General features: G+C 36.3%; 1 protein-coding gene across 1 annotated transcript; it reads right to left on the reverse strand.

The window, feature by feature from the left end:
* Positions 1–2,492: 2,492 nt before the first annotated feature.
* On the reverse strand, positions 2,493–13,795 carry HS2ST1 (heparan sulfate 2-O-sulfotransferase 1; the record flags this gene model as incomplete). Its single annotated transcript, XM_008936559.1, has 5 exons — positions 2,493–3,293; positions 4,912–5,069; positions 6,295–6,392; positions 10,112–10,250; positions 13,710–13,795. Coding segments are annotated over 5 exons (708 nt in total), but the record flags the coding sequence as incomplete, so codon positions are not given.
* Between the last annotated feature and the right edge of the window lie 1,734 nt (positions 13,796–15,529).

The following is a 15,529-nucleotide window of genomic DNA, read 5'->3' on the forward strand; positions in this document are numbered from 1 at the left end:
TAGATATATGAGCATTCCAGCACCTTTCAAATAATTTAGACCTGAAAAAAGCCTCTCTCATTCCTGTGCAGAGACTGTAGTGACTTCAGTTAAAAGGTCCGTGTTCAGGAGGCTGCACAGGGAGTTTACTGATCATACAACCTGCAACAACAAAAAAAACCCAAACATGTATTGGTGCTTCTCACTAGAAGTCATTCAGGGAAAATACACAAGATACATTCTGTTTATATAATGAAAAATATTCTTAATACTAACAATTTGGATTGTTTTCATTTCTGAATAGAAGATGAAAAGACCAGGTTATTAAAAATCTGCAAAGCTCCCTATCCTAAACTCTCTTTTAGGAAATTCAAGTTTTATAGTTCTAAATTCAAAGAATTCTAAAAAGTTCACAGTTGTCTTAATGGCTGCACTAGATATAAAAGTAGACACACTCATATTCCTTCTGTATTCCACAAACATCTTCAGAGTACATCTGGAATGAATACCCCTCCAATTGTAGCTAGCACTTTCAAAAACATATCCCTAAAATTCTTGGGTTTGTCAACCCTGTCCATTCACAGCAAAGAACAGGAAGTGATATCTGATTGGATAAAATGTGTTTTCTTATATGAACTATGAAAAACATATTGCTCTTTTAAGTTAAAAAAAATTTGCATTGTTCTTTTATTTTTGTTACTGAAGTGTCATAATTAAGAAATTCTAAATCCTGGAAGGGAAAAAAAAAAGAAATACAACTTTTAAAATTGTTTACAGAATAGAAGAGGTTTCTGCAGACCCTGCTGAAATCAGTACAAGTATTTTTCTTGTTAATACAGAAGCATTTGTCTACACACCCATTTCATTACTTCAATTAGTATTTTGTTTTCACTTAGTAAAATCTTCTGCTCTCTTAGAGGTGCTTTTCTGAAAATTCTTAAGGAGAGTCAGAAAGGTAAACTGATCCAAATTATTCAGAAGAAAACCAACATTGTCAAAAGAGTATCTAACATAAACCTATTGCTGAGTGGATGATCTTTCCTGGGGTTATAAATATTCATTTTATTTTAAAAAAGTTACTACTTTGTTATGGAAATTTTTAGATTTCCATTAACAACTACTTCTGTATGACTCTTCAGTTCCTTTCTTTAGCTAAGGAGCATGAACTAACACATCCTATTCCCAAGCATGTTGCCATTATTAATGACGTCAATAAACAAGAACTAGAACAGGAAATCTTATGCATGGTTCATGCTATATAAATGGCAAGCTATCAGAAGGAACTTCCCTGATTATTTGGGAAGAACAAAGAGATCTATTTTTAAAATTCAAAGGGGAAAATCCAAGAAAACAAAGGAAATGCAAGGTATGCTTGACAGTCTCTCATTATCCTCTCTGTAATTGGGCTGTTGCTTTTGGCTGCAGACATCCAGTTCACAGAACATTTTCCACTTCCTTTGTTTTCATCACAAGAACAAGCTGGTTAAAGAACCTTCACTTGGTAATTTTAAACTAAGCTTTCAGCATCATCCCTTAGGAATTTAAACCTTTACCACCAATTCCTTACTTTGTCTCCTCCATGCCTTCCCCCATTAAACCCTGGGAAAAGCACTTAAAGGAAAGGCAGGTGTAAGATGTGTAAATACTCAGATCTTTAAGAAAATTCAATAGGAAACAAATTCTTGTACTTCTCCACAACCATTTGCTATAATGCAGTGGCCCTAAGCATCTGTTCTCAAATTTCAATTCACTTCATCTACCAGGTTTTTCACATTGTTAATAATGGCAACTCACAAATTTACAATAGTCACATAAGGCAGTTACAGAAATACAATTATGTCCATCAAGTTCACCGCATCTTTCCCAACCAGACTACAAATGACATTTTTCTTCTTCTTTTCTTATCATAATAAGAAGATTAAGACTACATTTCTGTAAAGAGAATCCCTGGACAACGTTCTGGTATTGAAGACAGAGAGGTCACTGAAGTGCATTTCAGCTATGTCCAACAGTTAACTGAACCAGGAAGCAGATGTGATGTTTTTCACTCCACACATAACAGAACTGGTGCAAAAACCCCACTTTAAACTAGTTACTTTAAACCTTTTGGTCCAAATACATAAAATAAGCAGTATTTACAGCATTTTACTCCTTTTGTAAATGCAATGCTTTAAAACACATTATAAAGCACCTTAGTAAAAATATTCTACAGATAAAAGTATCGAAGTAGTAGGAAAACCCTAACCATACCACAGCTCACTAATGGAGTCATAATATGGATTCACCGATAGCTCAGTTTACAATTATTACAAAGAATCCATGAAGAAAATTAATATTGAATTTACAATTTTGATACCATCGTGTAAGGATCAACTAAAACCAGAGACAATACCGACTTCCTTTGTAGTTTCCCCAACCCCAGTCAGTGGCGGGGGGATAAAAATCAAAAAACCTACTGCTCTGATTCTTTAACTTTTTGCAACATTAACATGGAAATGACATTTTAACATTAATGATTGGTTGCAATTTTTAAATAAAATCACGTATATAGATATGGGCAATTCCAGCAGCAGCAGCATTTCTCAGCAGAAGATGATTAACCATCCCAATCAATCTCATGTGACATGATTCACAAAAACAAAGTACAGATGTCAATCAGTTATTAACACTACTCATATTGTAGACAACCAAAATTTCCATGTTGAAAGCTGTGGAAAAAGTATTTCCTCCTCACTGAAAAGAAATTGTTCTGAAAACTAAAAACAGCATGAACAGAAGCACTTTTTGTTTATATTTTCAATTAGAACTGTTGTGTATTATTTGCTCCAAATTAAAGTGTAGATTTCTTCAGGTAAAGGACATGAACTCCCACTGAAAAAATTAGATAAAAGAAATTAAGCCTTTGCTTCTGGATTACCAACATAGTTAGCCAATATCCAACACCCTGGAGGTGATCCACAGCCCACTTTTCTCAGATCTATAAAGATATGTCCTGGAGGTTTATGAGCAATCTGGTTTCCATGGCTGAGGACTAAGATGACAATGTGATCAAAGATTTACACCCATAAATCTAACAGTAAAATGTTCTTAGTTTGATTTAGGGTAAATCTTTTCATACAAAAAGTTTTGAGCCAGAATATACAATTCTCCATCTTTTTCCCGAACTGCATGTGCTCTGACAAACTGAAATTGCTCCAGTGCAAATTCATAGAACTCATTCTCCATTTTCCAGATTTCAGACTGTTGTAGCTTGGCAATAGTTTCTTTTGTGGGAAGTTTTTTCTCAGTTGTTTTCCTAAGATGAGACTTCTTTCCTAAATGCAAAATGAAAGCAATAACTTCACTTTAAAGTTCATGCGATTAAAAAAACTTATACAGTCCTTTTACTTACAGAATTTTGTACTCTCAGCATGTTGATAAACTGTATTAGATGTGACAGAATTTAATAACATAACATGTGGCATTGGAAAATTACAGTCTCTCTCACTAAATGTTAATGAATTTTGCGTTAGGTCTTTCAATTCTTCCTCTTTAATAAACCCAGGAATGAACACTTCATTTAAGGAACAAGATTACTCCACATAATATACTAGAAGCAAGACTGGTCTTTCAAAATTAATTATTTAGATGTTAATCTGGTATCAAATGTTAAGAATTTTAAAAACGGCAGAGCAAGATACTTCTTTCATGAGACACAGACAACCAAAACTGGGGACCTTGGCAGGCTTGAGGTAGGCCTGTGCAAACCTCATCAAGTTCAACACCACCAAGTGCAAGGTCTTACACCTCTGAGGTCCCCAACACAGGAAGGATAACGACCTATTGGAGCAAGTCCAGAGGAAGGCCATACAGATGATCAGAGGGCTGGAGCACCTGCTGGGGTCATTCAGCCTGAATACAAAGCTTCTTCAGGGAAAGAGAAGGCTTCAGGGAGACCCTACAGCAGCCTTCCAGTACCTAAAGGGGGCCTAAAAGCAAGATGGAGAGGGGTGTTTTACTAGGATATACAGTAATAGGATATGGGGTGATGGCTTTAAACTGAAATAGGGTAGATTTACATTGGCTGTTAGGAAGAAACTCTCTGTTGTGAGGGGAATGAGGCACTGGAGCAGGTTGCCAAGAGAAGTTGTGGATGTTTCCTTCTTGGAAGTTTTCAAGACCAGACTGGCTAGGGCTTTGAGCAACCTGGTCTAGTGGAAGGTGTCCCTGCCCGTGGTGGGTGCTGGAACCAGATGACCTTTAAGGTCACTTCCAACCCAAACCATTCTATGAAAACGATGACAGCATTTTCCCTAAGAAGTCCTATCTGATGCTTTCTAATAAACTTGTTAGTACTGCACAGCTAGCCTCTATGCATCAGACCCTTTTCTCCCTCTCTTTACAGAATTCCTGCTATGATGGACCTTTACTTCATCATATATTACCTGACCAGCTCCTATAAGCTGAGCTACTAGCTATGTAAAAAATGTCTTATTACAATCCCATGAAGATGAACATGTACTTGGGCATTTGTACCTTCAGGTCTTTTTGCACTGCCAACCAGGTTGCACCAAGCACTGTTCATTTCAGCAGGTCTTCTGAGGAAATGGAAATCTACCACTACCAGCTATTTTACAGAACTGAAGCCCCTCAAGACCTTACAAAAATGTTCTGATAAACACCTGTCACAATTTTTTCAGTGGGGTATACCTACACAACTATAAGTATTTTAAGTTGGGTTGAAGACACTGTGTAAGGCAGGAAGATATGTGGGCTGCCTTCAAAAATTTGTACTGGGAGCCTTTCAAACAGTTTGTCTCTTATGTAGAAACATCAGCCAACTGAGAGGCAAACCTGGCAGAGACTCAAAACTACTCATCTAGCTCTAAAGAATTCACATTAGATAAAGTGATAAGAGAATGAAGAATCCATGGCAATCAACCATTTAAATACCTGTCCGGTACAGTTCTGTGGCACCCCTGAAGAACCGGGGCAAAGCTGCCTCCAATAACATAACGAAGTCTTCAAGCTCTTCAGTAACTCCCACTAGGAAGTATTCATTAATCAGATTGTATTTGGCTTGTTCCAAAGCCCATCTGCTTCCCACATTCCTAAAATGACAGAGAACAATTACAGCAAGTTCTGATGTCAGCCAACAATCCTTGGTCCCTAGATGGAGATTACTTCATAACAGGACACTTGTATAGGAAAGGCAAGACTCATTTTAAGTTATAAACACTCCTAACTTAATTTCCCTTTAGTTTACTTCATCCATGTTCTCTAAAATTGACTCCTTTAGTGTTTTTACTAATAACTCGCCCACAAAAAAAAAGTATGTGGTTACTGTCTTTATTAATGCAATTTTTTGAGGATCTACACTTTCTCAATGTCAATACTCAGTCTCCAGTTTCACATTAGATAGCAGAAGTGGTTCTAGTATATATCTCCCCTTTGGCATCCTACAAGCATAATTCCAAACTACAACATCATTGCACTTAATGGGAGGACTTCCCTACTGAACAACAGAAAGTAAACCTACATTTTTTCCTCCTTTTTATAACTCGAGACAGGGTGAAAAGATTGGTTCAGAGATCTTTTTTTCTCTGCTTTTCCACCTGGCCCAGGTGTAGATAGGTCTGACCAAAAGGCACTGAAAGAGGATGAAAGAGCCCTCAAGTGGCCATTCAGTTTGCTTATGTTTGGATGAACAGTACATTTGACAAACATCATGTGTGTCCTGGTTTGTGGGTTTTTTTTTTTTTTTTTTAGCTTTTTTTTTTTTTTTTAATTTGCTAAATAGTTGTTTGTTTTTTTTTTTTAATTTGTTTTCTTTAAGTCTGTGCCATTGTTATAAAACATGCTGCATTGACAGATGGACACTATTTGCTTTTGTTTGGGTTTGTTAAGTATCACTGACTACTGCATGTTTGGTAAAACTTTAAGAAGATAAATTTACCCTGATCTCAACTATTTTATTCTCCCCAGAAACTCTAGAAGCTTGAACAAAATATCTCAATTCAGAGAGATGGATATTGTAGCCTCACATAAGAGAAAAATGTTGAGACACCAAATGTACAGAAACTATTTTTAAAATTGAAAACATCTGTATTCCCTTGCAACACTTCTGTTATTAACTTCTGTATTACTTGTTTCAAGAACTGCAAGACTGTTTCATTAAAATTAATCTACAAAGTAAAATCCATTACTACAGTAGCTGCTGCTTCACTCTGTCTGGTCCCTCACTCCTTCCCCAGCTGTGATACAAATGCAAGTTTAAGTCTAGATTTCAGTGTTAATATACTTGACTAACAACTTAAACTTTGTTTATCTCCCTACCAGCATTCGGAGCTGTGGCCACAGAAGAAAGGAATTTGAAGCCAAAGTTTCTCTGGAGCACAGTCTGAACCTCCGGCTGCCACACACTCATCAAAGGTCTGGAACAAAGACAAAATTGAGTTAGGCTTTCAAATCTAGTAGAAACAGCAAATATCTCAACCTGGTTAGTTGTTAAATGTAGGACAGAAAACCACAAGATACGATGTGAAAGAAAAAAAAGTTAATTTTTTTCAGGCCTTGCTTTCAAAGTGTTATTAGGACGACCTGTTTGTCTCAAAATAATACTTGGATAGTCTTTTATGATTAGAATTAATGAACAAATTGATCTTACCTGATACATTTGATATAACCTTGATAATAGACATATGTCAAAACAATAAAAAAAGTCAATAAGTGTTGGTATAATTGTTTTTTGCTTACAAAAGAAGTTACTAAACATTCAGCATCAAATGCCATCAGGACCTGTGTGATACTGGAACATCCATATCTTTATACCACAAAACATTGTGCATTTTGTATTTTAGATTAAACAATGTTGTATTAAATTTTAAATATTATGACAAATAACTGCCATTTCAGTGGCTAGTTTGGTTTTGGCAATCAAAAGTGAAAACAAGTTGTTACTGCATAACAGACTGTTCTATACAACGTCACTGTATGTGGACAGACAGCTGTAGCAACACCATCTCAACTGCAGTAACAGTTACAATAAGAACTCCATTTGCACTGGACAGAATTTGTAAATATTCTACCCAGTCACCAGGAAGGTAATACTTACGATGCTGGAATCAAGATATAAGCCATGTATCTAGGACAGATTTTTTAAAAATTATTTCATAACAACTGATCACAGACAACTCTTTAGACTGTTTCTTCTTTATAATTACAAGTTTCTGTTCAAAACTGTGTAAAAATACATTTGCTTAATCACTCAGTGTTAAAACAAGGACTACATCCTTGGCTTCTTTTTTGAGGTGAAGTTCCTGAGATAATCTGAAAAACTTACTGATACCAGGCCAAAGCAGGGATTAACCTGTGGTGTCTTGGTCCACTTTCCACTTCAAGTTCAGAATAGCTCATACGTGTCATGTACCACAGATAAAAATGCAACTTAACTTGGAAAACAAGATGTTGGCATGCTTCCTTTAGAGAAATCCTGTACTGACCTAGCATGAATACTTTAAAACATGAACATCAGCTAAGAACTAAATTGTTTTAGTGCACTTCCTAACTTATGAATGTACATACTAAATATTAACTGGCATCTATCAAAAGAAAGGCTTCTTTGCTTATACCTGCACATTATTTTATAGTTAACAGACAAAAGCAAATGAGTAATTTTCTATGTCAGATGAAATGGGACAGGCCTCCTTCCCCACTTCCTCTTGTATGCTTACCTTGACTACTCCATCCTGAGATTCTACAATAGGAAACCCTTGTCTTACAGACTTTGTTCTTGGAGCCAAGCTACCTATAACTGCCCTTCCATTTAATAAAGGAACCAAATTATTTCCATTAGAAGATTGCCTTTTGGATACTCTCTTAACTCTGAAGAATTCTTGGTGAATCTGCCATAACACAGATTAGAATAAGTATCAGTGTTATGGACACTGCAATTGGCACAATCCAGTTTTAAGCTTAGTGAATTTTATATCTGCTCTATGTAAAACTGACACCACCTATATATGTACAGTTTTCTTGGAAACACTATGGAAAAATAGTATTACATGATTTAAATAAAAGAGCCCCTGAAACTTTGCATAGCAAATCAATTTCACTTCAAATGAACTAGAGACACATACAGGACAAGTTAAAATCTGTATGGCAGCAACTAAATCTCAGATCCAAATAAAGAGGTATGGCAGCGACAAAATGAGAAAAAACATCTTTAATAAAAAAACCAAAAACATTAATGCAATGCATTACGAACAGTACAAATACGAAAGCATTGCAACTTCTTCTATTTAATCGGAGTTTACAGTGTAGTCTACCAAGCAGTAGCATTAAGGATTTTGGCTTAATGTTTTCCAGTGACTTCCTAACAAGGCTGTTCAGATTACAATTCAAACTAAACCAGCACTGTTAAATTCCATTCTTTTAATAAGTATTAAGTCCTATAAAGAGCTTGAAGAAGAGCTTGAACTTGGTAGCACACTCAGCTTCCCAGCTCCTCCATCTTCACCAGAAAGGAACTCCACTGGCCAAATCATGCTCCTCATAAAAAAGGAATAGAGTATGTTACAAAGCATAAGATGCTATCTCTCTTTTTAAAAATGTCTTTATGATACCATATCACCAAACTACCTGTGTAGCCAGTTCTATGAAGATGCAATTTTTAAGCTTAGTTTCAATTTGTTCTGGTTGAAGTGTTCCTCTAGCTCTGCTGTAGGATGTCTGGAGCAGCCGAAATGCAGTAGCTGAAGATGGCGCCAAAACATAAATAACGGAGGAGCAGTTAGTTACCAACTGGAAAGGAAAGAGGAATGGGCTGTTCCCAAAACTTAAAACATGCTGTTTGGATGGGGGAAGCACACAAAATGATTAGTCACGTTCATTAGTTGTTACAGTGTTTACAGACAAAGTTGTATTCAGTTTGATTTGTGCTTAGTCATTTTTAAAATGCCTCTTGGTATTTGCCCAGTGCTACACTAAACTGTCAACATTACAGAAAAATTCAAGCAGTTTGAGACAACATTGCCACTAGAATTTTAAGAAGTGTTTGGATTTGTAAAGTACAAAACACCTTACTTTTATAAAAGCTTCCACACCGTTAATATACTTAATGCCCTACTTTTCTTCCTGATTTTGGAAAAGTCCAAAGCAAATACTCCAACAAATGTCTTACTGTAAACCATGACAGTGGATGTATAAATTCTCTCTGGAATTAATATGGTATGGAGCCTAAACAACGCTGCCATTCTGAAACTGTGTTGGTAATCAAGGGTTGAATATGCTAACCTGAACTACTCCTATAGCCACCCAAGAGAACTGGAGGAAGTATAAAATGATTCAGATTTCATAGTTATGGAAGATGGTATAGTTATTCATAGGTATGATTAATATTCCATACTTTTCAAGCAAACTCTTTATACAATTCCATTGCAACATTTACGTTTTAAAAAATAATAAAATAAATTAGGTTGCTAATTAAAAAAAAAAAAAAAAGCCACAAGCCACCCACACAAACCAAAGCCAAAGCATCAACAGTTCTACAGCTTTTGGCAAAAACCATATCTGTCAGTCTTCAGCTAGAAGAGATCATAGAATCATTCTGGTTGGAAGAACCCTTAAAGATCCTTAAGTGCAACTGTTAAGCCATTTCTCCAAGCAGACTACTCCAGTGCTTTACAACTCTTTCTGTGAAGAAATTTTTCTTAAGAGCCAACTTAAACTTCCCCTGGCACAACTTGAGGCTGTTTCTTCTTGTCCTCCCACTTGTTACTTGGGAGAACAGACAACTACAACCTCTTTTCAGGTCAACCCTCAGCTACCTCCTCTCATTCAGGTGTAGATTTCTCATACAGAAGGACAAACTTGATACTTACAACTCTGGATACTTGAAAACTTTTTAAACAAACAAACAAACAAACCCCAAACACAACACAACACAACAAATTGCAACATAAGGTGAATTTATAAGGTTACAAAGGACACACTAAACGTATATACTCTAGTCCAGTACAGACACGAAAGGGAGAACACAATTTACAAAGCCACTATCACTACCAAGGCTGATACAAGAACTATTCAGCTTTAATCAGGACTTTTTTAAAAATATTTTTTACATTAACAACATATATAATAAAGTGTACTTCACCTTTTTATCCCCCTGTTTTCGCCTCCGTAGCCCTGGTCTGTAATCATCTCCAAAGCGCAGGAAGTAGTAATAAGAGACTAGTCGTTCTATAGGATCTCTTACAACATTTATGTAAATTGGTTTCTTTTTAACACCAAATCTAAAGTAAAAGAGAAAAAAAACAACACCTTTTAAAGGCCAAATCAAAGCTTCTCATATAATACTTAAAAGCCTATCTCTACCAATACAAGTGAAACCTACATACAAAGATTTTCAGTTTTCCTAGAATTTGGATTTTTTTTTTTTTTTGTAGAGAAACAAAGAAAACAGAAATAGTCTCATACAATAGATGCTACAAATGTTTATACAACCATCCTGACTCTATAAATGTCTTAATTAGCTAAGCAGCCACATTTGTGTTTATAATAAGCACAAGGAAGTTTGGTATTGAGTTCCTGCCCTCCTGAACTGTGCTATGCAATGCTTGCAAGTGGTTTTCCTGGCAGGTCTCCAGTTGTCAAGAGGCATGAACACTTAACAGAAAGAAGAAAGAGCTCAGAGCCTGTCCATTACCTAGGTTGAATTCATATTGTTATGCCTATTAAATATAAGCCTAAAATATCTGTAACCATATGAACTTCTTTATTTAAAGATATAAGATTTTTCCTTAGACATTTACCTAAGCAAATTTTGATTTACTCTGGTACAAACAGGAAGCCTGATGAAATGATGTGGTAAGCTCATAGGACACGAGAAAGATTTAAGCTACCTAATCTGTTTTGTGCAAATACTACCTTTCAATGATCTATGTTCAAGACAGCTTCTACGATATGTTTCTCAGTTTTATTTTTCATTTGAGACATTACTGTGGCAAACAAATATGGTATCCAAACATTAAGGAGGCAGTATCACAAAGGAAATTGCAAGTGTGTCAAGTGCCCTGAAGTAAAGCTAGGAGCTGGAAAAAAATTCTCTTGTGTTCCCAAGCAAACTGGGAAAGTCTTCTGCATTGACAAAGGTCTATTCAAGCCTCCTAGCTTGGCTAAAACAGAGAACGCTCATAGTCTTAAGATGGAGTACTGTTATTGTTAAAGTGGTATTCTGTAAATTATAATACCAGATACTTGTGCATATGGGGATTTGAAAAGCTGAAGAACAGAAATATAGAATAAGCAGCAGAAAATAGGAAGTCAGAAAACAAAAATAAATTTAAAGGCATTACTTTGGCAAAAGACCTGCACTACAGATAGAGAAATGATTAATGGCTACAGAAAGAGCAACTGATTCTTCAGATGTTGCCAGCAGAGTACCAATGAATCAGCTTGCAGCAGCTAAAGGTAAAGTGGCTGACATCTGTCTTTATGCCAGCTCTTACTCCCTGAAGTCTGCAAAACAGGAGCGTGTGAATGTTTCAACCATTTTGATGCAAAGTCCAGACTTTGAACTTCAACTTCTTTCAGGTTCAATAAAGTGCCCGAGACATCCACATGTCCCCTTCTACAGATTCTATTGGAAGTCCTGTAGAAGGGTATAACAAACCAATAAGACATAGCAGCGGCTTCAAACAATAATATGTATCTGTGGGTTAAATGGAAGTGTAAAAGCCCTTGGAAATATTTGTGCTGGATTGTACATGCATATGGATTTGCACAATTTAGCTTCAGATACGATAACGCAATCCACTTACTATTGTAAACTTAATCAATCATAGAATCATTAAGGTTGGAAAAGACCTCCAAGCTCATCATGTCCAACCATCAACCCAACACTACCATGACCACTAAACCATGTTCTGAAAGTACCACGTCCACAGTGATGACGGTGACAATGATTATCGCAATGCAATGGCAACTGCATTGTTAAAGAACTTAGTTTTTTCAACCGTTTACCAGAGAAAACAGGGAATAAGGATGGGTCAGAAATTTAAAAGAGGAAAAAAATTTAAACTTTTATTACTGTAAATTCCACATGGATGGGTTATGATAATCTGTCTTCAATACTGCAAGTCATCAGTTGAATCCAGTACTTTAAGCATCAGCATCATTTAAGAGGCACTTCTGATATTTGAAGTGGACCTAAGTCTGACGTCTGCATATAAACTGGCATACACTTCTCTGAAATATCTGACACTTCTCCACAAGAAAGTTTGTTGCAAGAATATACCGCACAGTGTTAAAAGTGTGGGCCTTTACCAAGCACAACCAGAGTATTCAGGACATTATTTCAATAATGAAAGCCCAAAGTATGAGAAAGCAAGCTGCTGCAGGAAAAAAATAAATCATTTAGGTGAAAGGATAACAAACAACAAACACAAGGATAACAGTCCTGGAGGGAAGATGCAGATGAAAGAAATATGTGAAATTGCTTAGATGCTTTTGAGATGTAAACGCATTAGTTTAAACAGCTCCAGCATCTCAAAATGTTTTCAGCTTTATGAACTGAGTAATATATAAAATAACATTCACCTTTGCTGCTCCAGAAAGCTGTTATTCAGTTGCAGGGTTTATTAATATTGTAGCATTTTAAAAAGGCAGAAAGGAACCTAATGAAATTTTATACATTTTATTTCATTGATTGATTTGCAATTAAGGCTTTTCTGTTACTTTTTGTAAACGTCCACCTTTTACTTGGTGCCATTGGTAATTTCCAGCTACAACTGCAGCTTTTAGCATATTCTATTATATAATGTACTAATTCAATGAAATAAGTGTTTTGATACACAGAAACAATGTTACTGCAGACTGACCACCTGCAAGAGGTGGAAGTAGTGGTTACTATCGCCTGAATATGCTGAGAATTGAAAATTCCACTTTCAATTTTAAACCATTTTCTGCATGCTGCAAGTGTAAGATGAAGCACTGCCTAGTAAGCTTCTCAAACAAAAATGACTTTCCAGTTCAAGGGGAGGTTTCACAAGACCAAGCTACTGAGGATCACTGCATTAGATCCAGAACTGAAAAAATAAGACAAGAAAAGAAACACAAAGAAGCAATACAGAAATGGTCCTGTACCTTTGAAGTTACTGGGAGTATTTTTTACCTCATTTTCTTTTAAATGAATTTTATAAGTAGCAGGATTTATTTCCACAGAATTATTTCACTTTTTTTTTTTTTTTTTTTTTTTTTTTACAGTAATGCAAATTACTATAGGCCAGAAAACTGCTTTAAAATTTAACTTTTAATATTTTTACCAAGTGTAAAGGGATACCCTGATAGAGAAGAACTACATAACTTAAGAAGCAGGTGGTTTTACTTGTTATATGAAACATATTTGAGAACAGGGATCTTGAACTTCCCAGAATGGGAAGCCAATCCTAAGGCAGAATTTCCAGTGTTCCAGAGAAACGCCACGTTTCTCAGTAAAACGTGCTTGTAATTCAGACATGAACATACTAAACCTAGCATATAAATAGCACTGAAATGAGATTTGGCTACACTGTATCATGCAAACAGACAAGAGAAAACTGAAAATCAAACCCAAATATTGTTCATCATAGGAATTTCAGTCTTTTTCAAAACTGCAGTTGTCAGGCTTGCATCACTAGAGGGCATTAATAGCCCAGCTGGAGCCACGCTTGAACTACTACACTACTCAACAGATAAAACCAAGGGTAACATACTTTGCAAAGTCCAAATAAGATATATGTCCATGGTAAAATCCTGGTTTCATTTCCTTCCAGGAAGTCACATTCTTCACAAACCGAACCTGTAAAAGCAGACAGCAGAAAGTGGTTCTGTACAGCTGGAACACTAGGTGTCTCCATACATGGCGTTTCCTGGTTTGCAAGTAAAATCTTACAATGCATTAGGAAAAAAGTCTATTTTGAATATTAGCAAAGAATTTGTGCCAGCTAAAATAGACTTTTCCACAAGCATACAGGTGACTCATTTTAGAGCATCACAATTTAATGATCAGAAAGTAAACAAAAGCAGAAAACAGCAATCGTATGGGCAATTCAAGGAGAGCTACCACAAAAACATCAGCAACACAAACGCTTAAAATTGTCAGTTCATTTTATTTGTAATTTGAAAGGAATGCAGAATTTCCTCAGCAATAAGTACAAATGTAAGTACACCTCTGATGGAATAATCTGATCCGTATTTAGTCCCTCAAATAAAAGTGTACCAGATTCATAGGTGTGCTCTTAGATCTGTTTTACTGGGACATAAGAAACAAATATGATGGTTGATTTGTTCCCCTATCCCAAAATGTAATTCATGAGTAATCCAGAAATTTTATAAATATATACAGCGTAAATTAGATCTATAATTTAGCATTTTGAACAGATACATTATACCTAACATATCAGTGAAATTTCCATGTTAAAACATGAAGTAGCCCTCAAACAAGGACTGATAAAGCAATTATCAGCAAACTTCACAAAAATAGGAATAGCTTTACATTTCAAAGAACAAAATAAGATACACGCCCCAAACCAGAAAGTATGATCAAATTAAGTGGGACATGCAAATCCTGATAGAGCTTGGCTTTATTAGATGAAGAGAATATTTTAACATCAAAGCATTTAACTTTGAAAGTTATTTCAAAACTAGTGAATTGGATAATAAAGAAGAGATGATAAATTCGTACTGCCTAAGCTGTCTGACAATGATATGCTATTTCTGAAGCTGAGAATTAGAAAATAATTTTCCCTCTACATCTACAATAACTTTTTCTGTTATACAGTGACATAACCATGAAGATACTGAGGTGAGACAAGAGAGTCAAAAATAAAAGTTTGAGAGCTCAAAACAACACACCAACATAACCTAAGATGTAATGGATTGAGTGTCCTGCAACAGGTTATTTATTATCACAGAATGTTAGGGGTTGGAAGGGACCTCCAGAGGTCACTGAGTCCAACCCACCTGCCAGAGCAGGACCATCTAGTCTAGGGCAGGTCACACAGGAATGCATCCAGAAGGGGCTTAAAAGTCTCCAAGGTAGGAGACTCCACAACCTCCCTGGGGAGCCTCTTCCAGTGCTCTGGAACCCTTACAATAAAGAAGTTCTTCCTCATGTTGAGGTGGAACTGCCTGTGCTCCAGCTTGTGACCATTGCCCTGTGTCCTACTGCAGAGCACAAGTGAAAAGAGGTTGTCCCTTTCTTCTTGACACCCAGACCTCATATATTTATACACATTAATTAGATTCCCCCCTAAGTCCTCTCTTCTCCAGACTAAACAGCCCCAGGTCTCTCAGTCTCTCCTCATAAGGCAGGAGTTCCAGTCCCCCAATCATCCTCATAGTTCTCTGCTGGACTCTCTCGAGTAGATCTCTGTCCCTCTTGAAATGGGGAGCCCAGAACTGGACACAATACTCCAGCTGAGGTCTCAACAGGGCAGAGTAGAGGGGGAGCAGGACCTCCCTTGTGGACACACTTTTCTTAATGCACCCAAGGAGACCATTTGCTCTCCTGGCCACAAGGACACACTGCTGT

Source organism: Merops nubicus, unplaced genomic scaffold (assembly GCF_000691845.1).
Source record: "Merops nubicus isolate BGI_N331 unplaced genomic scaffold, ASM69184v1 scaffold14223, whole genome shotgun sequence".
Lineage (NCBI taxonomy): Eukaryota > Metazoa > Chordata > Aves > Coraciiformes > Meropidae > Merops > Merops nubicus.